A 26265-nucleotide genomic window follows, 5' to 3' on the forward strand; every position below is an offset into this window, starting at 1 on the left:
GACCCTCGTGGAGGTTACCCGACCTAGCACCCCTATTCAAAATACCGACCGACCGACCGGTCTGGCCTAGTGGGTAGTGACCCTGCCTGTGAAGCCGCGGTCCTGGGTTCGAATCCCAGTAAGGGCATTTATTTGTGTGATGAGCACAGATATTTGTTCCTGAGTCATGGTTGTTTTCTATGTATTTAAGTATTTGTATAATTATATATATCGTTGTCTGAGTACCCACAACACAAGCTTTCTTGAGCTTACCGTGGGGCTTAGTCAATTTGTGTAATAATGTCCTATAATATTTATTTATTATTTATTTATTTTTTTATTATTATTATTACCTACAAGTATCACGCTTTCATACAATGTCAATATGTAATCATCAGTAAGCATTCGTCTTTTTTTTTCACCGGAACCTAATGGGTTAGGCAATTACTGGCAGGTGTATATTTAGGGAATCAAGTGTAATTAATGCAGCCAATTTATTTTTTGGTGCCTAATGGTAGTTGCTGTTAAAAAGTAATTTCACTGGTTTGCCTTGCGTAGGCCGCTGCCTGGTATGCGGCTAAGTCACAACTGTAGACTTAAGGTCTCTGATTCAAGTAATATACATACATAGTTTATGGCGTTCTTTGTTCCTTGAGAAAAGACACTAAGTCCCCTTGGAAATGTTAGAAAAGCACAGAATTCCATTCAAGAACGAGGATCTGTGTGACCTGTTCAATTGCGCGCATTATAAATTATCGTAGGTACCTATGTAATTATAATGTAGTGTGAATTTAGTTTAATTGCAGTAATTACTCTGCAAATTTGATCTCAATATGACAGGATGCAACTAAAAGTGGTTGTTCAGTTTGGTGTTAGGTACTTAATTGCTATTGTGTTACCAGTCTTCCACATCTCGGTTGTTGAAACATTCGATAAAAAAATAATGTTAAACCACTTTTAACTTTATTATTTCATTTGTACATTAAGGTTAAAGGTATCGGGCGTATTGTTATAAGTAAGTATTACGTGTATAAAATGTTAATTAGTAAAAAGCATACCTACGTACCTACCTATATTTCGTAATACATACTTACTTAAGCCGTTTAAATTGTAAGTTGTTATATACATTTATACAGGGTGTCCCAAGAAGTAGTGATATACTGAAGCTGGAAGGTAGAGGACCTAGAGGGCTATCTGAATCACCCCCATGTATGTTCCGCGATTTTTCGTATTTTCGGAGTTATGATTTTTTTTTAATTTTTCACCTATCGCCGAGTACGATGAGTTTTTTATTTATGGTGACGTGAATTATTGCGGTAGATGCTTGATTTTTTTTGTGTGCTAAGCTGTTAGATAGGCCAATTCAGTATGGTAACATTTACTGTCGTTAGATCTCTGAATGGAATTAAAAAAAAATTTAATGCCAAGAAAGATAAAATTACCCAGTATGTTTTATTTTTCTAAGCGCCCTTGAAGTTGTGAACATACTGGGTAATTTTATCTTTCTTGGCATTAATTTTTTTTTTAATTCCATTCAAAGATCTAACGATAGTAAATGTTACCATACTGAATTGGCCTATCTATCAGCGTAGCACACAAAAAAAATCAAGCATCTACCGCAATAATTCACGTCACCATAAATAAAAATCTCATCGTACTCGGCGATAGGTGAAAAATTAAAAAAAATCATAACTCCGAAAATACGAAAAATCGCGGAACATACATGGGGGTGATTCAGATAGCCCTCTAGGTCCTCTACCTCCCAGCTTCAGTATATCACTACTTCTTGGGACACCCTGTATAAGTACAGAGGTATCACCTGTCCCTAAAATATAATGTGTTCAAAATAAGTCTGGTCTGGTACTTCAAACATATTAGATTGATTTATAGTTCGTTTTTAGGGTTCCGTACCCAAAGGGTAAAAACGGGACCCTATTACTAAGACTCCGCTGTCCGTCCGTCCGTCCGTCCGTCCGTCTGTCACCAGGCTGTATCTCACGAACCGTGATAGCTAGAAAGTTGAAATTTTCACAGATGATATATTTCTGTTGCCGCTATAACAACAAATACTAAAAACAGAATAAAATAAAGATTTAAGTGGGGCTCCCATACAACAAACGTGATTTTTGACCGAAGTTAAGCAACGTCGGGCGGGGTCAGTACTTGGATGGGTGACCGTTTTTTTTGCTTGTTTTGCTCTATTTTTTGTTGATGGTGCGGAACCCTCCGTGCGCGAGTCCGACTCGCACTTGGCCGGGTTTTTTTTGCATTAGAAAGAACTTGCAAGAAGATCAGCGATCTTGACATGTCTTTTAATTGAAAAACGCTTTTTAAAAATCAAAAACTATTGCTTATGAAAGCAGAAGAATATAAATGATCGAGTATTAGATTCATAATTGTTACATATTTGCCGTAACTTACTTTTAAAATGTGTTTTTCAATTAAAAGACACATCAAGATTGTTTACCTTATTTCTAATGCTAAAAAAACTAACTATAAGTACCTACATTTTGTTTTACGTGCATATATGAAAAATCCCTTACAAGATTATTTGTAGCTCGTCTAAAAAAAGATCTCACAGTACCTATATGGGTATTAAAATATTGAATAAATGCTAAAATATAAGCGCACTCATTTATCTTTAATCTCGCTATCTTATTAAATGTATGGGTGCGGTGTAAGTCACGCTCTTCGCAGACTCGTTACCTGTTATTATTTAAAACTGACAAACCAAAGATGAGAAGTTATGATAAAAAATATAAGTAATGTATCATGTTTATATTCTTTTATTTCTCCCAACACCTTTCTGAAGGATATTGGTGATTGAAACAGCGATAAGATGCATTTAAAATAACATCTTACCAGATTTACCGATTGATTAAACTTGACGCTGCACCACCAGCGATGTGGTTAAGCAGATAAAATAAAGTAAATATGTACCTACTATAGATGGTCAACCAAATCTTGTCAGTAGAAAAAGGCGCGAAATTCAAATTTTCTATGAGACGATATCCCTTCGCGCCTACATCTTTCAAATTTGCCGCCTTTTTCTACTGACAAGATCTGGTTGACCAAGTATAAATAGTGATCACGACCCGGTTGCCTACTTTACGGCCTCTTTACTTATTAATACCTAACGACGAACTACTTATATATAATATATTATTATTCTTTATCATTCCAGCATATTATGCTGCATAGGGGGCAGCTCCGCTTACTGGCGTGCAGTAGTAATGTCAAGTTTGAATTTTCCATTATATATCACACTGATTACAGGGGGCGGACCTTCCAACACGCGCGGATGCGATTAAGATTGACCCGGTTTAAATAATCGTTTCTATGTTTAGTTTAAGTTTATTTTATGTTGATAGGTAATTGCTATAGTCGCGGGTAGGGTGACCGATATCTTCGAGGTTGTTGAAATGTGAGGGTAGAAACAAACGCTGGTGCCATTGCCGTCGCGAACGTCCATTGCAATTCGTTCACATTCCGCCTAGTCTGGTGCGGTGACGTGGTGCTTTCTACATGTTGAAAATGTTGCGGTACACTATTTGTCTGGTGTTGGTGCTCAGTCCAGGTAAATACCATTTACGTTTACGTTAACGATACGAGAATCTGTTTACTAAATAAGTAAGAATTTCCTAAGCAGAAAATAAACTAGGTAGGTATTTAGGTACTTATTCAATATGCTTTCCTACAGTTCTTCTTTGTAACTTTTACGCGAGCAGTTTTTTTTTGTATTTTGCGCATATATTCACCAAGTAAATATTATAATGATATAAAATCTATCTAATGATTACCCATTTATTATACCTTCTGACTTTAACATCTTCATCACTTCAAATTAAAATAGGAAAATTTTGTATGGTGGGCCTTACGAGGATAGACGGTATCATTCAACCCCTAAACATTCCAGTGTTAACCCGGCACGTGCCCCGCTTCGCCGAGCTCGACTCCGAGGAGCAGCAACTTTACCGCGCCGCCTACGACACGCCCTCTTACGACCACGACGAGTACCAGGAGGAAGACCTGGAGCTAGGCAAGCTGGACCTGCTCAAGGACGGCCTCTGGGCCATCAAGGCCAAGATTAGAGAACTCAAGGCCTTCGACAAAGCCCTGGCGGCGAACGTGCTCACCACCAAGCTGAAGCTGAAAGAGCTTTTGGAGTTCCATTTGAAGAAGAAGCCGATAGAACTGGTGGTGGAGAAGAAGAAGCCGAGCTATCAAAGCTATCCTCAGGTGACAACTTGTTTGTTTGTATTTTTATCTAACAGATTGTGACTGATATCAACTCAATCATTACTTATAGGTAGACTAGCGACCCGCCCCGGCTTCGCACGGGTTAACATAAACCTTCCTCTTGAATCACTCCATCTATTAAAAAACCGAAAGTCTGGTTGGCAACAATATAATTACGAGTGACCTTGCCTTGGGGCCTAGCCAAGATGACAATCGTTGATAGAAAACGACAGTCGAAAGGATCGAAATAGTCACGTGACTTTTCGTAGCATCTGTCATTCCGATAGCTACTACATTTTTAGGGTTCCGTACCTCAAGAAAAAACGGAACCCTTATCTTATAGGATCACTTGTGCGTCTGGCTGTCCGTCTGTCACAGCCTATTTTCTCCGAAACTACTGGACCAATTAAGTTGAAATTTGGCACACATATGTAAGTTTGTGACCCAAAGAAGAATTTTAAATATGGAGGCCATTTTTGGGGGGTAAATGAGAAAATTTAAAAATAAAGTTTTTCAAACTGTATCGCGTTACATATCAAATGAAAGAGCTCATTGTAGGAATCTCAAATATTGTACGGAACCCTTGGAACGCGAGTCCAACTCGCACATGGCCGGTTTTTTGTTTTTGAGTTTTTAAGATTCAAAAGAAAAGAAAGCTTAATTTTTATAAAATACTAAATTCAATTGTTTCAGGCCCCTGCCTACCCCCCGCAGCCCCAGTACGAGCCGCAGTACGCGGCGCCCGCGCCCGCCTACCCCCACGACCCTTACTACGGAAACTAACTCCATAGAAGCCGAGCCTGCATTCGATTAGCCTCCTGTATTGGTCTCCGGGTGAGCGTACGTATGAGACTGGAGACCAAATCCGGAATATAGGTGGTGCAAAGCGCTGGCGGGGCGTCACCTAAGGAAGGCGTCATTTTAGACCAGAGGGCCTAATACACCGCCAAGATCGAAAAGTAGAAAAACGTTATCTTCGTCTCTGTCGCTCAAACATGAAAGAGCGATAGGAAGACAGATAACGATTTTCGATTTTTCGATGTTGACGTTAGGCTCTGATATACTGATTTTGATCGAATAATGTAAATAGGTACCTATGTATATACAGTCGTAATTATTTCCAGTTCTTCTCTCTTCTTCTTTACTATAAGAAGACAGAGTAGACATACTAACTATCAAAATTCAACAATATACTTTTAATTTGTTGTAATTTAGATATGCCTATTTATATTTTGGTTTTCAAAAATTTTAACAAAAAAAATGTAAAGAATGTAAAAATGTCTGCGTTATTAATAAAGTTTATTGTATTATAATGTTTTTCTCTCGTGGCTAGAGCCGTGTCATAAGAAAGTGCATTAATGAATTAATTCTTAATTGGGAAGGTCACCGCGGATTGTCGAGCGGCGTAGTTGGCCGTAGCGCGCGCGCGAAGCACTCGCGTACTAGAAGCGAACCGCTTCCCCAGTTCGAAAACCGAATATAGGGCTTGAAGACTTCGCTTAGTTGTACCAAGTGCTGGAGCCGCGGACTTTTGGACTGATAGTAGGATAGTTTTGCGAGATGCCTTTGTTATATTTGCCCGAGAGAGTGGACATGGCGCTGTCGATCCAGTAGTTGCCAGGAGTTAGTGCTGCCGAGGCGAGATGAGGGACAAAACCACGTGGATGTTGTTGCTGGTATGGATCAAAAGTTAATTTTTGTTATTTTATAGGTACACGGATCAGGAAACGTTCTCAGAAGTATTCGCTGTTGTACCTATTGAAAAATGCCGGAAATAACCAACATTTTATAACCTGGCAAACCTTAATTTCATTTACTAATTACGATTCTTTATATGTACTGCTAATGTAAAATTAATGCAAAAACAATGTTACTTATATTCGAATAGTAGGTATAAGCTATACCTATAGTGATTCGTTTGCAGTCGATGATTTGTTTGCAACGTAAGGCGAAGAGTTTATTACTTTCGGACACCATACCTAAAGAACATTTTACCCGAGGAGTATGGGTAAATTAGAAATTATGACTAGAGTGTGTGCGGAAAGAGTTCAGACTTTTCTCTTACCGCACACACTTTACCTACCGGTAGTAAACGGGGATATTTAATTGTATTTGCATTGATATAATGTCAAAAGTATTCGCATTTATAATATTGTATATGTATTGTATATTGTAATATACAGTAGGGATTTTTTACGGACCTATATAGCTCTTTACTCCTAAGCGTTTAATTTCATTCTTTAAGGCTAGCAGCCACCTACTTTGTCTGCACAAGGTTCCGTAATTAGTTACAATTACATGTTTAAAAACGGTTTATTCAGCTGCGTCCAGCCGATTATTGCCTACTCTGTTACAATTAAATGCACATAAGTATTATGAGGATAACTAGCTTGTACTATATTTTGCAGGCGCGGGAATAATTGCATACGTATACTTAATTCAAAAGTACCTAGGTCGTACCTATTTACTAATACATAATACACATAATTATGGTTAAATATTTGTCATACATTGCGAGGCGTTTAAAATGTCGGGCCATGAACACCTGTTTGAATAGGGAATAGGATAAAGGACGTGTTTAAAAAAAATAGGTCATAGGAATCCGCACCCTAGCCTTGTAACTAGTTTACGTTATTGGGGAGAGTGTGCGTTTCTTTGCTACATTATAGGAAGGTACAGTTAACTAAAAAAAAAAAGATATTTAAGCGGACGAAGTTTTTAAAATGGTCTACCTAACGAAGTATACACTTGCCTAATTTTTAAACTATAAAATTAGGTAATTTCATTTCAACAGTTCGCATGTTTACCTATTTCTGACTGCGGATTTTTTTTATACCACATCGGTGGCAAACAAGCATACGGGCCACCTGATGGTAAGCAGTCACCGTAGCCTATGGACGCCTGCAACTCCAGAGGTGTTACATGCGCGTTGCCGACCTTTTAGGATTATGTTGCTAAATGGTTAAATATTTCTTGTTTATTTAATTTTCTACTCGTATCAAAGATAAGTGGCTATGGTCATAGGAAGGCGCACTTTATCAGTAATCAGTGCGGTACATTATGAAAAACTACAGCCTTGGTCAGCCCTGCATGCTGTGATCTAACCGTTACTACCATTACCGTTACTTATTATTATGAGGTAACCGCCAAATGTAAGGGTAACTGCTAGGGTGACAGCATACAAATGCCCATTCACTGGGTAATAGTGGTTGTCATTGCTAAATTCCGTATCGTTTATTGACAGCTCTTGACATGACAAACCTTGTGTTATAGCTCGCCTCCATTACACGAGATTGATTGTTTTTATTGTTCCAAAAGGCTGCATTTATGTTTAGGTTTTTAAAAGTGTGGGATATACGATTTGCTTTGGCGTAGGTACTATGTAGTCTATGTACATACTATTAATGTCTTTGCGTGTAGAACTAGATAAGGTGAAACTGAAAGCGCAAAATATCCTTACCCTATTTGACACATTGACATAATATTATAAATTGTTACAAAACCATCACTAACGCCGCTATTTGTAGGTATAGGTATCCATAACGTGTGTAAAACTGCAATTCTTACACGAGACACACAATACTAATATCGTTACGTTACAATTAGTAGCACATTGGCCATTATTAAAATGCTGCAGTATCTATTGATATTTCTACAAAAATGGTCACCAAAATAATAGTACTTACTAGTAAGTAGGTATAATGAATACTCTTAAAGTCTCATACCTAAATAATGGCAATTCACTCCCCAGGTACAAGTATTAAGTACGTATGTATGGATGTTATTGCGCGGTGAGATACTTAAATGAAGATATTAAAATTCAACATATGTACCTTTAAACCCTTCGTTTAATATTTTATATCGTACAGTACATGGCTTACCCGGCTAATTACTGATTACTGAGTCAGAACACCTACTTACGATCAGTTGATACGTTCGATAGGTACCTACAATCAATATTTAAGTCCAATTATCCCTTTACACGTCTCGTGGATCGAATAAAATGTTTAAATAATAACGAGAAATAATGTGCGCAAGTATAGTTGTGGCTTTTCATCAGATAAGAGTCCTTATGCAATGGAGCATTAAGTTCCCTTCTCTGATGGAAATCCACATTTATATGCTATAGTCTACCGTTTAAATCAGGCGGTTTGTCAGCTAGGGACTAGTTCAAGGCATGAAGCTAATTTGTAGGTAGGTAGGTATTATTTCAAATAGATAAGTAAAAATGTAACATTAAAACCAATTTCAGTCCCAAAACTCTGCCTTCTACTATAAAATTACCGTAAAACTTCTTTACCAAACCGCCTGAGGTAAGTGGTATTAGGTAAATTAAAGTTCCATTTCCATCCAGAGCTAATCCACACATAGAATGGAATGGTCAATGGTAATAACAAGAATTGGATTTAAATTAAGTAGTAGTTAAACTAATAAGTAATTACCTACTATGTACTTAGATGATTCTCTCAAAGTAAAAAGCAGGGAAAACGTGATATTTTTCTATGTTTCCATACACAATAACCAATTACCTATTATTCTGTGTATATTAGGCACTAGGCAGGGCCTGTACTTAATACGGGGTGCTTAAACCCTCAAATGTCAGTGTGATCTTTATCAAACTGGATCGAGCGATGCGGCACCGCGCGCGCAGGGCGAAACTGGTCTACTTACTTCCTGTTACACTTTACTCTGCACCCACATGCACAAGCACATGCGATGCGAGCCGGCCAATGTATCGATTTATGTTTTATTGCATTTCAGAGATTGAAATTTATCGATTATCTGGGCTCTGATATCTCAAACTCACGCGTTAAATCAAGTTTTGTAATTTTTGATCAAATGCGAATATCGCCCAAGAAGTTTGGTTAGAAATAAGGTCATATGTATCGTATAAGAATAAGGAACCATTTATTGCCAAACCAAAATAGAAGGTATGTGTAACAAAATACATATATAAAATTAACATTGCGTGACAATAGGAGCGGGCTCAGGCACTAAACTCTTATCCCATATTTGATAGTAAGTACATAAGTAAAGCACACTTCAAGTTGCTCATACAGTGGTAAAATGAAAGTGCATAAGTATGTACCTAAATAAATTATTAGCAATATCTGTCTACTTTTATCGACCTTCAAATTTTGAAAAGCGATTGACCATAAGAGGAAGTATCGAATTGCAATATTTGCAATATTTAATAGCCACGTCCTGTTCCGTCAATTTATTGAGTCAAATAGGCCCCCAGACTAAGCTACTGCAATGACCGCCCTGCATTTCTTTGTGCGGTGATCAAGTTCGTTATCATCGGCCGATTTATTTGCATGCACTTTAAAATACCGCACGATCTGGTAAATCAGAACTGGTTTCCCCACCGCACCCCTCCTAGCCCTGTGGTTTAATGCATAAATGCAGTAAAAACAGGGACAAAGAAATATATTCTTAATGATATGTTGGAATTGAAACATCAATTGTGCGTTTAATTATGTACAATATTTCAGATTTATATTTATAAACCAGAGCGGGTGACCTACAAGTTATATTAAAAGTGAAATTTAATACCTTTTATTTCTTATGATAATATAAAGTTTATAAATGTCAGCATTAACATCCCATTAGTGTTGTAGGTGTAATTTCACAGCATAAATTGTTAAGCATTACACCTACGGGTACAAATATATACCTAGGTATTAATATGTTTATTTTACGAAGGGTAAAAGTTGTTAAGCTGTCTACCCCATAGATACATTGGAGACATTAGTACGCGCTAAATTTGCTTAAGGTCAGGACCGTGCTTAGAGCAAATTAAGCTGCTTTAGAAATACAAAATAGGTAATAAGTTTACCTTTTCCAGCACTTTGTATTTATTTTGCATTTGTATAGCGCTTACGATTATTCCTTTGCACGTGCTGTCTTAGGACATATTATATGTAGGACTGTAAGAAGGCATTAAAATTCGTACTAAAGTAAATACCTACTACCTACTCTTTCTATTATTTTTGACCATATGTAAATATGACTTCTATAGCTTTTAACTAATATGTCGTTTACACGGGAAAATAACAGACAGACAGACTTTTGCCCGATATAAATTCGCGATAAACTTGGAGTTGCAAACAATGACATTCTCGATCTCGTTATCGGCTGCACTTCGAACCTGTTGCATTACATAACTGCACGAACCACGAAAGTCAATGTCACTGCCTCACTCCGATAACTCGAAAAGCTGCAATAAAGTTCCAATTGTGAATAACTCACAATAATCTCCGCGTACAAGGGCCAGTACAGGGCGACCTTCGAAGCCTTTTATTTTATCGCAAGAAACACTCTTTATCGGAAATAATTATGTTTTTAGATACGTAGTGTAATGCGAACCGCATCCAATATGGCGAAGTAAAAGTAAAATGCAAGGTAATCCAGATACAGTGATGAGTGAGTGTACATCAAGAATCAAGATAGACTGGGTGCTTGAGTGCCCTCCCTTAGGATCGAGACTAATATGAGTAATATGTAGGTATGTATACTGTCGACAGTCGACGGAGATTTTTTGAGACTACCAGGATGATAACCATAAACTTTGCGCCTGGAACATTTAAATGTCATCGCAAAATAAAGAGCGGAGTGGGCTGTAGTGGTACTAAAAGATGATGATCGCCCTGGACAGGAGTACACCGAGCGGATACCGCCCTTGCCCGTGTCATGGGACGCACTCAGAGGCAGCACCCGCCAGGGTGTAAGGACTATTGAAAGTTGATGGAATCTAAAATGAACTAGGCTATAGGGAGCAAGCAATGGACTAAATACTGGTCTATGGGATGTAAAACCTACTAAAATGGTACCTATATAAATTTATTTCCGGCGGAGACAACAAGATGGCCCCCCACCAAAAGCGACATGAAGGATGGCGCAAGGGCAATACCGGTGTGAGGGCTGAGAGTAGAGTGGTGTCACTGGACTTTAAAGTCTTTAAACATATACTTAGACGACAACGGTTTCACTCACTTGAATTTTTAGTTGCTACTGGCGACAAACGACTCAACTCTGGACCGTTGGCTGAGGCAGGCCAGGGGTAGAGACTAGAGAGCCTCGGGTACGTGGGGTCGCTACTCCCCAACAACTCGCCATAAGTTGCCCTGCACTGGGAAAATCAGCGGGCGAGGCGGCACATCCTACGCCTAGGATTAATATTATTATACTAAGGCGATTTTACTTCGTTCGTTGATGTCTTTTGTTTGGTAGTATACTTATACTTATTTGGTATGGTGACAACTGACACGTAGCGTTGGTAGGAACGCGAATCTTTTGAGTCTACAATTTAAATTAATTAATTAATTAACCCATTAATTTCACTGCGTTTTAGAAAAAAAGCGGCCAAGTGCGAGTCGGACTCGCCCATGAAGGGTTCCGTATTTAGGCGATTTATGACGTATAAAAAAAAACTACTTACTAGATCTCGTTCAAACCAATTTTCGGTGGAAGTTTACATGGTAATGTACATCATATATTTTTTTTAGTTTTATCATTCTCTTATTTTAGAAGTTACAGGGGGGGGGACACACATTTTACCACTTTGGAAGTGTCTCTCGCGCAAACTATTCAGTTTAGAAAAAAATGATATTAGAAACCTCAATATCATTTTTGAAGACCTATCCATAGATACCCCACACGTATGGGTTTGATGAAAAAAAAATTTTTGAGTTTCAGTTCGAAGTATGGGGAACCCCAAAAATTTATTGTTTTTTTTCTATTTTTGTGTGAAAATCTTAATGCGGTTCACAGAATACATCTACTTACCAAGTTTCAACAGTATAGTTCTTATAGTTTCGGAGAAAAGTGGCTGTGACATACGGACGGACAGACAGACGGACAGACGGACAGACGGACAGACGGACAGACGGACAGACAGACAGACATGACGAATCTATAAGGGTTCCGTTTTTTGCCATTTGGCTACGGAACCCTAAAAATTGTTCGTAATTTCGGATTTATTTTTAAAGGACTCGAGCCTTTACAAAAGGCTCAAGTTGCAATAAAAACTGATGTTCCGACTTAATAACTAGAGTTAGAAAAACTGTCGAGTCTTAAAGCAAAGGACTCAAAGCACTTGAGATTTTTTTTGTCGTTTTGATCTTGATTTGTCGAATTCATATTAGTTCCCAAATGTTAGTTGAGTCGGAGTCGGAGCTCCATAAAAAAAAGAATATACATATATGATTATAGTTTGGTGCGTAGGACATTTTGGTTAATCTTGCTTTGCTCCTTTATTACTTACTAGCGACCCGCCCCGGCTTCGCATGGGTTAACAAATTATACATAAACCTTCCTCTTGAATCACTCTATCTATTAAAAAGCGGCCAAGTGCGAGTCGGACTCGCCCATGAAGGGTTCCGTATTTAGGCGATTTATGACGTATAAAAAAAAACTACTTACTAGATCTCGTTCAAACCAATTTTCGGTGGAAGTTTACATGGTAATGTACATCATATATTTTTTTTAGTTTTATCATTATCTTATTTTAGAAGTTACAGGGGGGGGGACACACATTTTACCATTTTGGATGTGTCTCTCGCGCAAACTATTCAGTTTAGAAAAAAATGATATTAGAAACCTCAATATCATTTTTGAAGACCTATCCATAGATACCCCACACGTATGGGTTTGATGAAAGAAAAATTTTTGGGTTTCAGTTCGAAGTATGGGGAACCCCAAAAATTTATTGTTTTTTTTCTATTTTTGTGTGAAAATCTTAATGCGGTTCACAGAATACATCTACTTACCAAGTTTCAACAGTATAGTTCTTATAGTTTCGGAGAAAAGTGGCTGTGACATACGGACGGACAGACAGACGGACAGACAGACAGACATGACGAATCTATAAGGGTTCCGTTTTTTGCCATTTGGCTACGGAACCCTAAAAACCGCATCAAAATCCGTTGCGTAGTTTTAAAGATCTAAGCATACAGACAGACAGACAGACTGTGACTGGTCGTATGCCTATTGCATAATATTAACCTTAAATTGTCATTACAAAACTCAGAAACTAGAAAGAAATACCTTGAATACTAAAATCCCCTTCAGTCGCGTATTTCATACATGATTCCAATGAATAATGTAACAATTACAACTTGAAGCACACATTTCCATATTTTACCACTTGTGGTTTCATTTAATATATAACCCACTATAAAATTTTCGCTATTTAGATTAATAAATTGCGTAAGATAATCATCTCAAGTTGAAACTAACCTAAATGCGTGAACCTTTGGATGACATTGACAGTTTGACGTTCGGTCGTACGGAAGTCTGAACTCCTAGTACAGCGTTAATACGAACAATCCAAAACTCGTAAGATTTTAAATTTCCCGCTATGTTTGGCTACTAATAAACATAAAGTACTTCAATACGGGAGTATTTTTCGGAAAGAAACTAAAAGTATCTCAAAGTTAAATAATGCTTACAAATTCGTACGTGTAGAGGAGCCATAAAACGTTCCCTTTTATTGTAATTTAGTCTACTCAAACTGACTACCCTACTATTGCCTATGAATGTGTGCGTAGACGTCATTGAAAATATCTCCGTCTTTCTCTAAAAACGCAAGCGGGAAAGGGATAGATCTTGGTAACATCGAACTTTACGAATGTGAACCTTAATATTACGGTCGTATGGCTTAGTAAACAAAATAGGACTTAGGATCTTTCTTCACGAAGCAAGCGTCGGCACACGCCACGAGACAAATCACCTCTTCCTCGGTTCTGGTATCCTGGTATTTTTAGAATAACAGTTGTCTCTACATGTCGCTAGTATGTCGCCAATTGGTCGCCAATATGTCGCCGTTATGTCGCCACTATGTCGCCGTTATGTCGCCACTATGTCGCCGTTATGTCGCCAATATGTCGCCGTTATGTCGCCAATATGTCGCCGTTATGTCGCCAATGTGTCGCCGATATGTCGCCAATATGTCGCCGATATGTCGCCAATACGTCACTGTTATGACCCTAGCCATAGGTCCCTAATATGTCGCCAGTACGTCGCCTGTCGCCAATATGTCGTCGTTACGTCGCCTGTCGCCAATATGTCGCCAATACGTCGCCAATACGTCGCCTGTCGCTAATATGTCGCCGTTACGTCGCCTGTCGCCAATATGTCACCAATACGTCGCCTGTCGCTAATATGTCGCCGTTACGTCGCCTGTCGCCGTTACGTCGCCTGTCGCCAATATGTCGCCTGTCGCCAATATGTCGCCTGTCGCCAATATGTCGCCATTACGTCGCCTGACGCCAATAGGTCGCCAATATGTCGCCTGTCGCCAATATGTCGCCGTTACGTTGCCTGTCGCCAATATGTCGCCGTTACGTCGCCTGTCGCCAATATGTCGCCGTTACGTCGCCTGTCGCCGTTACGTGGCCTGTCGCCAATATGTCGCCAATACGTCGCCTGTCGCTAATATGTCGCCGTTACGTCGCCTGTCGCCAATACGTCGCCTGTCGCTAATATGTCGCCGTTACGTCGCCTGTCGCCAATATGTCGCCTGTCGCCAATATGTCGCCGTTACGTCGCCTGTCGCCGTTACGGCGCCTGTCGCCAATATGTCGCCAATACGTCGCCTGTCGCTAATATGTCGCCGTTACGTCGCCTGTCGCCAATATGTCGCCAATACGTCGCCTGTCGCTAATATGTCGCCGTTACGTCGCCTGTCGCCAATATGTCGCCTGTCGCCAATATGTCGCCTGTCGCCAATATGTCGCCTGTCGCCAATAGGTCGCCAATACGTCGCCTGTCGCCAATAGGTCGCCAGTGTGTCATAAGATCACCAGTAAGTCACATGTCGCCGTTATGTCGCCAATATGTCGCCGTTATGTCGCCGTTATGTCGCCAATATGTCGCCGTTATGTCGCCGTTATGTCGCCAATATGTCGCCGTTATGTCGCCAATATGTCGCCAATATGTCGCCAATATGTCGCCGGTATGTCGCCGGTATGTCGCCGGTATGTCGCCGGTATGTCGCCGGTATATCGCCGGTATGTCGCCGGTATGTCGCCGGTATGTCGCCGATATGTCGCCGATATGTCGCCGATATGTCGCCGATATGTCGCCGATATGTCGCCGATATGTCGCCGATATGTCGCCAATACGTCACTGTTATGACCCTAGCCATAGGTCCCTAATATGTCGCCAGTACGTCGCCTGTCGCCAATAGGTCGCCGTTGAGTCGCCTGTCGCTAATAGGTCGCCAATATGCCGCCTGTCGTCAATAGGTCGCCAATACGTCGCATGTCGCCAATAGGTCGCCGTTACGTCGCATGTCGCCAATAGGTCGCCGTTACGTCGCTTGTCGCCAACAGGTCGCCAATACGTCGCCGTTGCGTCGCCAATACGTCGCCGATTGTGTCGCCAATAGGTCGCCAGTAAGGGGTATAAAAGGCAGGTGCGCGCCGCGAGCGATGGATTCATTCTTCAACCATCGGACTAGCAGTGACTCTGGTTCTCGGGCGTTTAATATTCGGTGAGCAAAGTTCCTCTACTACTGTTACTATGTTTGTTTTCGCTTGGAATTATCCTGGTGAATTTAAACATGGAAATGGTGTCTGTGTTTGGTTTTACGGGGACAATATCGTCGTAAAGCTGATCTTAGACTTTTGTGGAGATTCTTTGTTACCGTGTACGGGATTTAAATATAGTGAAGTTTCCTACGCAGTGTTTTTCTAAGTGCCGCGACGTTATGCAGGGACAATATCGTTGCATAACAGGGGCTTGGAAAGCGTGTCTGTGTTTGGTTTTACGGGGACAATATCGTCGTAAAGCTGAACTTAGGCTATTGCGGGGATTCTTTGCTACTGTGTGTAGTTATAGTGAAGTTTTCTACACTGTGTTTTCTAAGTGCCGTCACGTTATGCAGGGACAATATCGTTGCATAGCAGGGACTTGGAAAACGTGTCTGTGTTTGGTTTTATGGAGACAATATCGTCATAAAACTGAACTTAGATAATGGTGTCTAAGGGAATTTCACTTCTGTGTTTAGTTAGTTTAATTTTGTGTGGAGTTTGGTTCGTAAAATAGAACCTAGTTATTTTAGTGTTTTACTAGGGTCTTTTGCTATATAGTTTAAAACCAGATCATTGTTTGGACTGACTGTTTGTCCGGCTGGACCGCTCACCCCTTGCGGTGTTAAATGTGAGCTGTCTAGGAGTCTTTTTGCTCCAAGATGAGGGTTATCTTGGCACCTTCTCTTTACCAACATAGAAGGTGAAAAACGTCTCCCTCCTTAGCTCTCCAATGTCCAGCTGTTAGATGAATAGTGGGGGTGTCACATGCGCACCATCCGGAGTAATCTGGGCCCATTTGAAATCTACAGTATTTGGAGGCTTCGTATATTAAATATATTTATTTATACCACTTATATACATAATAGGGACCTGTCTTACCCATGTTGCCACCCTGCCTCTGTGCAACCCGCCATGGGGGGAGACAAGCCCACGAGCTGTTAGGTTGCATTCTCGGAATCGCTCGCCGAACTCTTACAGCTTCTTAGTAGGGATACACTTGCGTATATTCCAAAGTACCAGGTCGATGGTAAGTACGAACTGTGCTTTGGTTATACTAGAGTAGGGACAAGGGTAGGTTTAGGGTAAATTCACACACCAATTATTCGGAATTTAGGGTTCGTTTTAGTCTTGGTCTGTAAAACTGATGTATTTTTCTTTTTAAGGGATTTCAACTACGGTCTCGCTATACTAAGATTGTGCGTAAATAGGTATAGGGTTTCAATAGCTTAAATCTTCCAATATTTTAATTTATTTGGGGAAAATAATAAATGTATCTTATCTCTATTTTTATTTATGAAATTCTGGTTTTCTGGTGTAAAGACGAGGTACTGAGTATTACAATCATGTTTCTAAGGTATTTACAAAATAAAATCTTAAATATCAAGTTGGGATTAGGAACACAGTCTATTCGGAGATAGAAAATCGACGACTAGCTGTTTTAGGGAACCTTTGGCAGGCAAGAGTAATCCAAAGGATAATTTGAGTGAAATAATGCTCATCTTGATATTTCAGTCTCATAAAATATAGTATAGTTTAACAAATAAACTTAGTACTTCGTTTATACTTCTAAAAGACTAGAAATACAGTTTATATTTTAGTTCTGGGGAATGGAATTGGGATTCGCATCCCTAGTTTTTGAAATAAAAAAGAATAGTAATTTTGATGACTGATGGATACTTTGACACTTCTTTCCATAGCCATCTAGGTACGCATAGGTTCCGAAGTGTTGGTCATAGCCCGTCTGGCTAAAGAGGTAGGGTAGGAGTTCCAATTGACCTTGCTGATTGGACTAGGAGCCCCCAATCCTGCATCGAGCGTATGGGTAGCATATTTCGTATAGAAGCTGGTAGTTAATAATATTAACTTGAAATGCTAGGGTGTAAATGGGCATACCCCAGGAGTGCTACTCATATGTTATCCCGGAGGCTTAATAGATTGTGGCAGGCTTCTACCAACCCCATTTTTAAACTCATTTTACCAAACATATTTCTTTTATATTCATATTATCATATATGCTGCATTTACCTAAATAACATTATTTGAAGTAAAATATAACAACATTTACATTACAATAATAAATTCTGGTAACTTTCAGTACTATTTCTGTATTTTAATAAATTATTCTAGTAAGTTACTCGTTAACATCATAATAAATGTGCTTCCAATTTCATAATATATTTTTCCCAAAGTCCAGGTAATTGTAAATAAAATCAGAGTCCAAAATTTAGCTGATACTCATTAAAGAACCTAGGGTACCGCGGTTCACTTCGAGGGGTCCTAACGCTAGACTAGACGATCACGACTAAATCACAAGGCCAAATTTCAGGGGTAAATCTAAAGGGGGTGTTTATATTATGGTTAGTTAAGTAAGTAAGTAAGTAGGTAGTGGGAGGTGACAAGACAGACAGACAGCGGGAAGCGACTTTGTTTTATACTATGTAGTGATTCCACAAACATGCATAATTTTATAGAGCAAAATAGGCACAACTTGATCATTATTGCAGCCGGATCTAGGGATAATAGGTATGATAAGGGATAATAGGTAGATAGGATAACAGAATGCTTCGTACGCCGGCGCTATCAATCCGTGTCAAGGTCCAAAAGGTGTTATTACGTGAGTTGTACATGTAATGGGGCGTTTTTTTTTGTTGTCCCCTACACATTTTTTTGCCAATTTGGGATTTTTTCAATCACGAGCTCTTTCTATCCTAATAGGAGAAAAAAAGTGTCCCAAAATTTCCATACATTTTTCGATCTTTCCATTCCGCGACCGCCATACAAAGTCTATGAAAAATGGTGACGTAATGGAAATAAAAACCTTAGGACACTTTTTTTCTCCTATTAGGATAGAAAGAGCTCGTGATTCTGAGTAGAAATAACATAAAAAATCCCAAATTTGAAAAAAAAGTGTAGGGGACAACAAAAAAAAACGCCTAATGACTTTCATTACTAACTGTAGCTATAATTGCTATTTAGTAATTTGTGGGTAGCAATACTTAACTCGTTTAGATAAATATAAATCTTATTACCTTACGAACTAAATTCGCGGGAACAGACTTTTAAATTTGAGTCGCGCGATTGTCAATTTGGTTAGGATAAGTAAGTACCTACCTACAAATGTCGCGCGTTTGTACGAGTAAAGTTCGAGTGAACTTGCCATAAGCGCGATGTATTAGGGACAACCCCTGACTCTGATGAATTTTCCTGCAGAATGCAGTTCACCATATCGAAGTCGATAAAGTCGATTGTGAGAATAAGATTAGTCCACCAACCAACCAACCATATACCAACCAACCAACCATACCAACCAACTATATTTAATTATAATTACCGACCTGCGCTCTATTTAACTTGTGGAATGAATCTGCGCCGCTCAAAGATGCCGCCTTCCGCCGATCGATCTCGTTGATAAACTAAGTTCGAACATCTTTAAGTTACTTAATCTAAAATATTGTCATAAGTAGGTCCTATATTAAAATATACATTGTTACAGGAATGGCTTTATGAAATATTTTTAACATGTTATTTTCTATAGACCAATTTAGATAGCTAATAACGTGTTTTGAAAATATAATATAGTACAGGGTGTTTGTGTGCCAAATTAAAATGGCAGATAGGTATCATAATTTGCTATTTTCTCATGTCTAGAAAAAAAATTGCGCACGTTTTTTATTTTCCAGCTCTATGCCAGTTTTTCGTAAATTCCAAGTTGTTACGCTGCTAAACATCTATTTGCGTATAATCTTAATGGCTCATTAGGTTTGCCCACGTTGCTAGGATGTACCTGTACCTAGCATAGAACGCTCGGGATTAATGATTTTATTACGGTAAAATACAGTTCATAATCGAGTTGGGGAGAGTTATTCGTTGTATTGTAACATTTGTAACCTTCTGGTTTTCACTGTCACGGCGGCGTGCGCGCATGTTTGCTGTTATAATCGCTTGCACGCCACTCAAGTACTCTAACGAAATATGTATAGTGTATAAATATATATCGAGTTCTGGGATGATTCATTCGTATGGCGATGTCGAAAAAGATTTTGTCTGATTTTCCGTCGTAGCGCCATTTGGATTTAACACATTGTATGTAGGCATACCAGTTAAATCTATTTCATCTAGACACACCCATACACTTGCATAATATATAACATTATTCCTTACGTTACTTGTTTGGTATGGCAATACGGAACGACTGACACTACAACTAACATCATATAAACACTATTTATATTTTATTAACCGTCATTCTAACACCTTTTATTAAATAACACCTTCTTTTATCCTTGATTTGTAGACGTGCCAATAAAAGGTTAATTAGGAAAGGAATAAAATATGTAACCCACATACCAATTCGTGCATCAGCCGCATTGGGCGTGTTACGCTGTTGTTCCACAAAACTTCTAGCATAAGTCTGTTTCCGATTTCTCATTGTTGTTACGAATGTCAGGGTCAAGATATACTAGTATCGCTCCTGGTCGAGATAAAGCTTAGTGAATAGACAGGCTCACAGCCTTCTAAGGCCGAGTGAAGTTACTTCCGCTGTCGGTGGGTGTACTGGACCAAATATTAATGCGCTCTGTCAGTTGAAATGCTAGTTTTTGCTACACATTCCAATGACGGGGTAAGACAGTGTGTTCATAAAAAGGCAAATTGACGACGTTATCCTTGTTATGGTCTAAGTAGGTTATTTTGTGTCCATCTCGCAAAAAATGGCTCGAAACAACATTTTTTGTAATCGTATCCTTGCGTAGCGCTGATCATAAAAGTCAATAGGTAACTACTTAGTTACCTATTTTATGATATTTTATAATAATGTTGAGTTCGGAATATAAAGATTTGGAAAGGTTTTAGGGTGAGAGATGAAATAAAAAAGTTGCTGCCGATCTCACACAATTTTCTACAGGCCTATACCGCAAAAAAAAGGAATGCGTGCAATAGATTTTTGACACTACGTAGTGGATAAAGTTGAGTTTAACGCCTATGTTGCATACCAAAGTTCAATAGCAAAGTACAATTAATGTCGGCCGTGTTATGTTCCTAATGGTTATGCAAACAACTGCTGCTTGCATAATTACTGTAACATTTTCCACAGACGGCTAATGGCTTTAGACGACTGCGGCTGATCACTGCTTGCAAACGTGCAACAATGTGGTTACACTCATACATAAGGGATTTTCCACCCAGACGGACACAGCTGAAAAAGAGAGGATATAGGATCCGGCTTAGTTATCAAGTTATATTTAAGATAGCAAAACTGCATTTAAAGGCTATCCTGTCTACCAAATAAAAGAATAATAGTGCGTTCTCCAAGCATTCAAGCAAATAAAGGCTTAATTAGTATAAGTACTTACGTCCTTACCAGACACAACCTACATTATGCTAAGTACTATAGATAAGGCAATGGTAATGACAGCACTTTAAAAACAGGTGCCCATTGCTATTTATTTTACACAGGAGTAAAATAGACAGTAGACACCGGTAAGCACGTATACATTACAGAGTTAGTGCGTGATCTTACTTCAGTTTCTGCGCGTGCCCACTGATTGTCGCGGCAAGGCCGCGGCGGTCAGTGACGCCGGTGCGGGCGCTACCAGCTAGACCATTTACTTTAATATTGACACTAATCAAAGTTATCACACCTAGGTTTAAATACGCTGTGGTGGGTATGGACAGGGAGCTGCAAAAATGCTCGGCAACTTTGTGAATGATTTCCATTAACAATGTGTCCATGCAGTTTTGCAGCTTGCTGTACTTTCTAATCGCGCTTCATTCCAACCTCTTATTGACTTGGCCGTGTAAAGTCCAGGCAGTGCACGGTATTTCTTCAGGATACGCTCCCTGCAGGGTCCACCTCCACCACGCATCCGCGTCAATGCTACGCCGATTACCTACCTACTGACCGCCAAGTTAGAACGGCCAAGCGCGTGAGACTCGCTCGGTGTCAGCATGGTGTGCATGCATATGCGCTATTTGTAGCAAGGCCGCGGCGGCGGTCGAGGACGCCAGCGTAGCGTAGGTGCGCTACTCCCGACCAGCTAATCAAAGTTCACGTTCTGCTATTACCTAAGTCCTGTCCAGTATAATCGACTTGGTAGTGTAGAATCGGTGTAGACGGTTACTCGTAGTACGCAGTAATTCTTCCTGAGCGCCAATTCGTCAGCAATAATGAAGTCGCACCCATTTCTTACCGCCTGGTCAGGAAGCTCCTACTCAAGGGAAGGGGCTTGTATCGCCGAAGCTGTACTGCGCATACCCGCGGTGTGGCCTGGCCTTAAAGCGCGTGTTCTTGTCTGCACGGTGTGTTTGTGGCAAGGCCGCGGCGGTCATCGACGCCACGCGGCCGCCGCGGGCGCTACTCCCGGACCATAACTTGACACTCTTGACACTAGACAACACCTACTTAATGGTGGTCTTAATAACTTAATCAGTGGGGCAACATCCGGAAGTATGCAGCATATGCTTTTAACGCACGATAGCTACGAAATATGCAAAAAACGCTTCAATGTATGTGTAATGTAAACCATGTGTAATTATGTTATATCTTAAAATTCCTAAATATATGTTATGTACCAAGATTTACATAAACTACAAACTATATCTACCTTTTTATGTACCATTGCAACCTATTTTTACACGACTGCCCAAACAAAAAGAGTGTTTACCTAAGTACTTACCTACCTATATGTATCCTATACATCGTTAAATTAAAATCAGTACAATCATAATAAGCACAATCAAATGTGGCATACATTTTTAAAAGCGTAACATATGCCTAATTAAGTCGGTTAAGTAGTATCATTTGATTCGTACCGGTCAAGGTTTTCCTAGAATAGGTCTGTATATTATGCTGGCATGAAGAAACCAGCAGGAAAATATTTTACCCACTTAACATGCAACTAGACTACCAATGCATGTAATTTGGTATGCTAAAACTTATCTGACTCATCCCATTTACACTCGAAAGTGCGAAAACCCACGGAAACTTTTCAGTCAATCATTAAATCATTTAAAGTCAAATTTCATAATGCTCTTTCTACTTATATCTACTCGTACATTCATACAAAAATTGAGATCTAGTCTGATTAAATAAATAAGACAAGTGATTATTACCAGTCATAGTAAGAAATAATTAGGGCAGTTAGGCATTCTATAACCGTTTAAATAAATGCATATTTAACGTAATCATGCGTGATTTAAAAACAAAATGGATAACCTGTGCATACCAAGTATAATATTTTCAACTCTGTATAATATTTTCTTAATGAATAATCATTAGGTATAATCGAGCAAAATGTCTACACGCAATCGTAAAAAGCGCATACAGACAGTTACATTGATCGTACAGTTTGAGCCATTACAAATGTAGCAACTTATAAGCAATTTAACAGCTAATCAACACGGTTTAACACCCCACTGCGCTTACGTCAGCATTTTACATATAAATCCACTTTCAGTTGTCGGCCAGCATACTTGGCAGGTCAGGCCGCGGTAACTTTTTTCCGACAGTAATTGTACAACACGCATCCGCCTCGTGTGCGCAGATGATTGTTGTAATTATAACTATTGATCTTAGCGTATTAATTGGTCTTACCTGAAAAGGGCGGCATGCAAAGTAGTTAATATATATTATGGTAGAATTACTTAGGCGTTCCTTAAAACCATCCTACTATAGTCCAATACTACAACTACCTATGGTCCACAAGTTCCTCACATACCTAAATTAAGTCTTTTGTCTGAGTAGGTAAGGTATTCGCTCTGTTCTTATCTCCCATTTAAAATTGTGGTTAGTACTAAAATAGAGTACGGTTTAAATGGGTAAGTAGTGCGGCTCGAGGCATCATCATCATATCAGCCGAAAGACGTCCACTGCTGGACATAGGCCTCCCCCAGATCAGGCTCGAGGCATAGTCTACTACAAGTAAAGCGTGGAGGGAACATGTATCTTCATTAATGATCATTTACAGATTCATAATAGGGGGTCCGGCAAAGTGTTCCGTGACCTAAAAGATATAATGATTTATTTATGGTATTTTAATTGTTTTTGCAAATTATTAGTTAGGTAAGCGTCATAATGTTTAATATCATAAAATGAGTGTGTAGCTAGCCCAGTAGCTAATTGTTTAATAGTTATGAGGCTACTTAAATACAACTTAAAAACATACAACACGTTAAATTCCGCCACGAATTTAACAAGCACTTGTATTGCATATTTATATTTCCACTTATACCTAACTACTTAGTGTCAAAAACTTGATATAGCCGCTTGTCAAACAATATTGAAGTAATAATTACTTTTTTTTACCTTCATGGCCACTCGGTATTAAAAGACACGCGTGCAACTTAGTGAGTTTGCAAAATCTTCCATTGTTTAGTAAAAACGTATTTGGTTCAAGATCTGAAATAGTTTAGTGTACAATAGATAATACGTACTCGTATTATCACTACACTCATGTAGTTAGGTAATTATTGGCACTGAAAAAACTCATGCATTCAATGAAATCAATACATTATGTATCATTTATGATAAACTCACGCAATAAATTTATAATATTATTATTGATGAAGCAATGCAGTTTATTATATTGGTTTGTCTTAACTAACCAGGCACACCTATTAGGTACATAAATATACTCATACATATTCTGTCCTCATTACAGATTCTTCCGTTGGTGATTGTGACTTCGCGACCAGTGCAAGACCACAATGGAGAGGGAAAAGTTGATCTCAACGCGCCCAGCGAGCCCGCCGACCAAAGGAAAAATGACGAAGTAATATCCGTGAGCATTACGTCCTCGGTCGCAGTCGGTAGAGGCAAGGGCAAGCAGATAGAAATCCTGGAACCGGAGGAAGATCTGATCGCTCACGAGACTGCTTCTGTAACTCCCGCCATAGCGACCATCGAAACAACCACTCCCAGCAACGAAACTCTCGAAGAACCCGCACCATCCTTAGCAGGCGCCAACATAGAGTTCATCAAACAACTTCATTCGAAAAAAGAAGCTCAAGGAACCCATCATCTAGAACAAGTCCACCCATTCCAGTTGCAAATCAAACATCACTTAACGAACGACTCCAACGAACCCTTAAATGCCGAAGTGAAAGAAATCACCGATGACATTCAGGAAGAGATTGCAAATATACCATTAGGTAGATCGGTAGCGCTCTCGCCGCCCTCGCAAAATTATATTCAAGGTCTGTCACTCAGTGAAAGGGGGCAGGGTCCGAGATTGACAACTGTTAGTTTTAATATACTACACGACACGCCCAAAACTATATCTAATTATAAAGAGCACAAACCGGCTCCAGCGTTTCCGGAGCAGCCTATATACAGCGAGCAACCGAAGATATACAGTCAGCCAGCGCAAGTTTACAGTGAACCCGCCAAGTTTTACAGCGAACCGGCAAAGGTGTACAGTGAGCCTGCGAAAGTTTACAGCGAGCCATCCAAAGTGTACAGCGAACCGGCGAAGATATACAGTGAACCCGCGAAGTTCTACAGTCCCCACGCCTCGCTCAATCTGCCGCCGCAAGAAGCGCCGGACCCTACTCCGTGGCAAGACACACAAACGCCTTCATCCGTAGTCGTAGATACCACGACAGGCACGACGACTGTACAACCGGAGCATGGGCCGGAAAAGAACTACGAAGTCGACGAGAAAGACAGCGTATTGACGGATGGTCAAAGCCATGGGGTCCAAGAATCTGGTCAAGAGTGCAAAGACGACAGCTGCAAGGTGGGGTATGTTGTGGAGGGGCGGCAGTACCGCAAGTACCGCGTGGAGGAGCGCACGGCGGACGGGTTCATCGTGGGCGAGTACGGCGTGGTGCGCAACGAGGACGGCGCGCTGCGCGGCGTGCGCTACACCGCCGACGGCGACGCCAGCCCCCGCCTCATCTACGACGCACTCATGAAGTTCCTGCAGCTCTAATAACACATTACAACGCTAATTAGACAACTAACAAAAATCTACAGAGTGCCACTGTTAGGGCTTGAAGGATCTACTGACTCGAACAATAAAGTAGCAAATAAAGTTTAAAGGTATAAAATCAATGATGCCATATTTGAGCAAGTCTCATATCAATTGGTTATAGATGACATAGGCACGCTGTAGGTCCAAAAACCTCGGTTAAAATTAGCCCTATTTATTTCTTTTCATACTGCGAAAGGAACTGATAGAGCTAGATTTTACAAATTTGTCAAACGATTGAAAAGTCAATGTTATCACTTAGTAGTACCTACTGATAACAATGACGGCTGGAACTGAAATAAACCGTTTTTGCTCAAACACCACGCTTCTACTAATATTGAATAAATTATTAAGACTGACCTTCATTTATGAATTTTCTACCTGTTGTTTTGCACACTCAATTACTTATAAAAACATACTTTTTTTTAAATGGAATGTACATTATATTGCACATTAGGTCGTGTGAGGATAACTACTCTATATCGTCCAGCTGTTTTATCAGTGAACATGTAACGTATTTATTTCACATTATGCAGTTAGAT

At 39.7% G+C, this 26265-nt stretch overlaps 2 protein-coding genes across 2 annotated transcripts; both read left to right on the forward strand.

The window, feature by feature from the left end:
• The first annotated feature begins 3442 nt into the window (after positions 1 to 3442).
• Positions 3443 to 5302, forward strand: LOC134654217 (uncharacterized). Its single transcript, XM_063509690.1, has 3 exons — positions 3443 to 3556; positions 3896 to 4218; positions 4912 to 5302. Exons 1-3 carry the CDS (start codon positions 3505 to 3507, stop codon positions 4999 to 5001), a joined length of 465 nt encoding a protein of 154 aa, XP_063365760.1. The 5' UTR covers positions 3443 to 3504; the 3' UTR covers positions 5002 to 5302.
• Positions 5303 to 5622: 320 nt separating this feature from the next.
• Positions 5623 to 25742, forward strand: LOC134650914 (uncharacterized). The gene is made up of 2 exons (XM_063505868.1): positions 5623 to 5894; positions 24413 to 25742. Exons 1-2 carry the CDS (start codon positions 5862 to 5864, stop codon positions 25682 to 25684), a joined length of 1305 nt encoding a protein of 434 aa, XP_063361938.1. The 5' UTR covers positions 5623 to 5861; the 3' UTR covers positions 25685 to 25742.
• Positions 25743 to 26265: the final 523 nt, after the last annotated feature.

The sequence above is a fragment of the Cydia amplana genome, chromosome 1 (genome assembly GCF_948474715.1).
Source record: "Cydia amplana chromosome 1, ilCydAmpl1.1, whole genome shotgun sequence".
NCBI lineage: Eukaryota > Metazoa > Arthropoda > Insecta > Lepidoptera > Tortricidae > Cydia > Cydia amplana.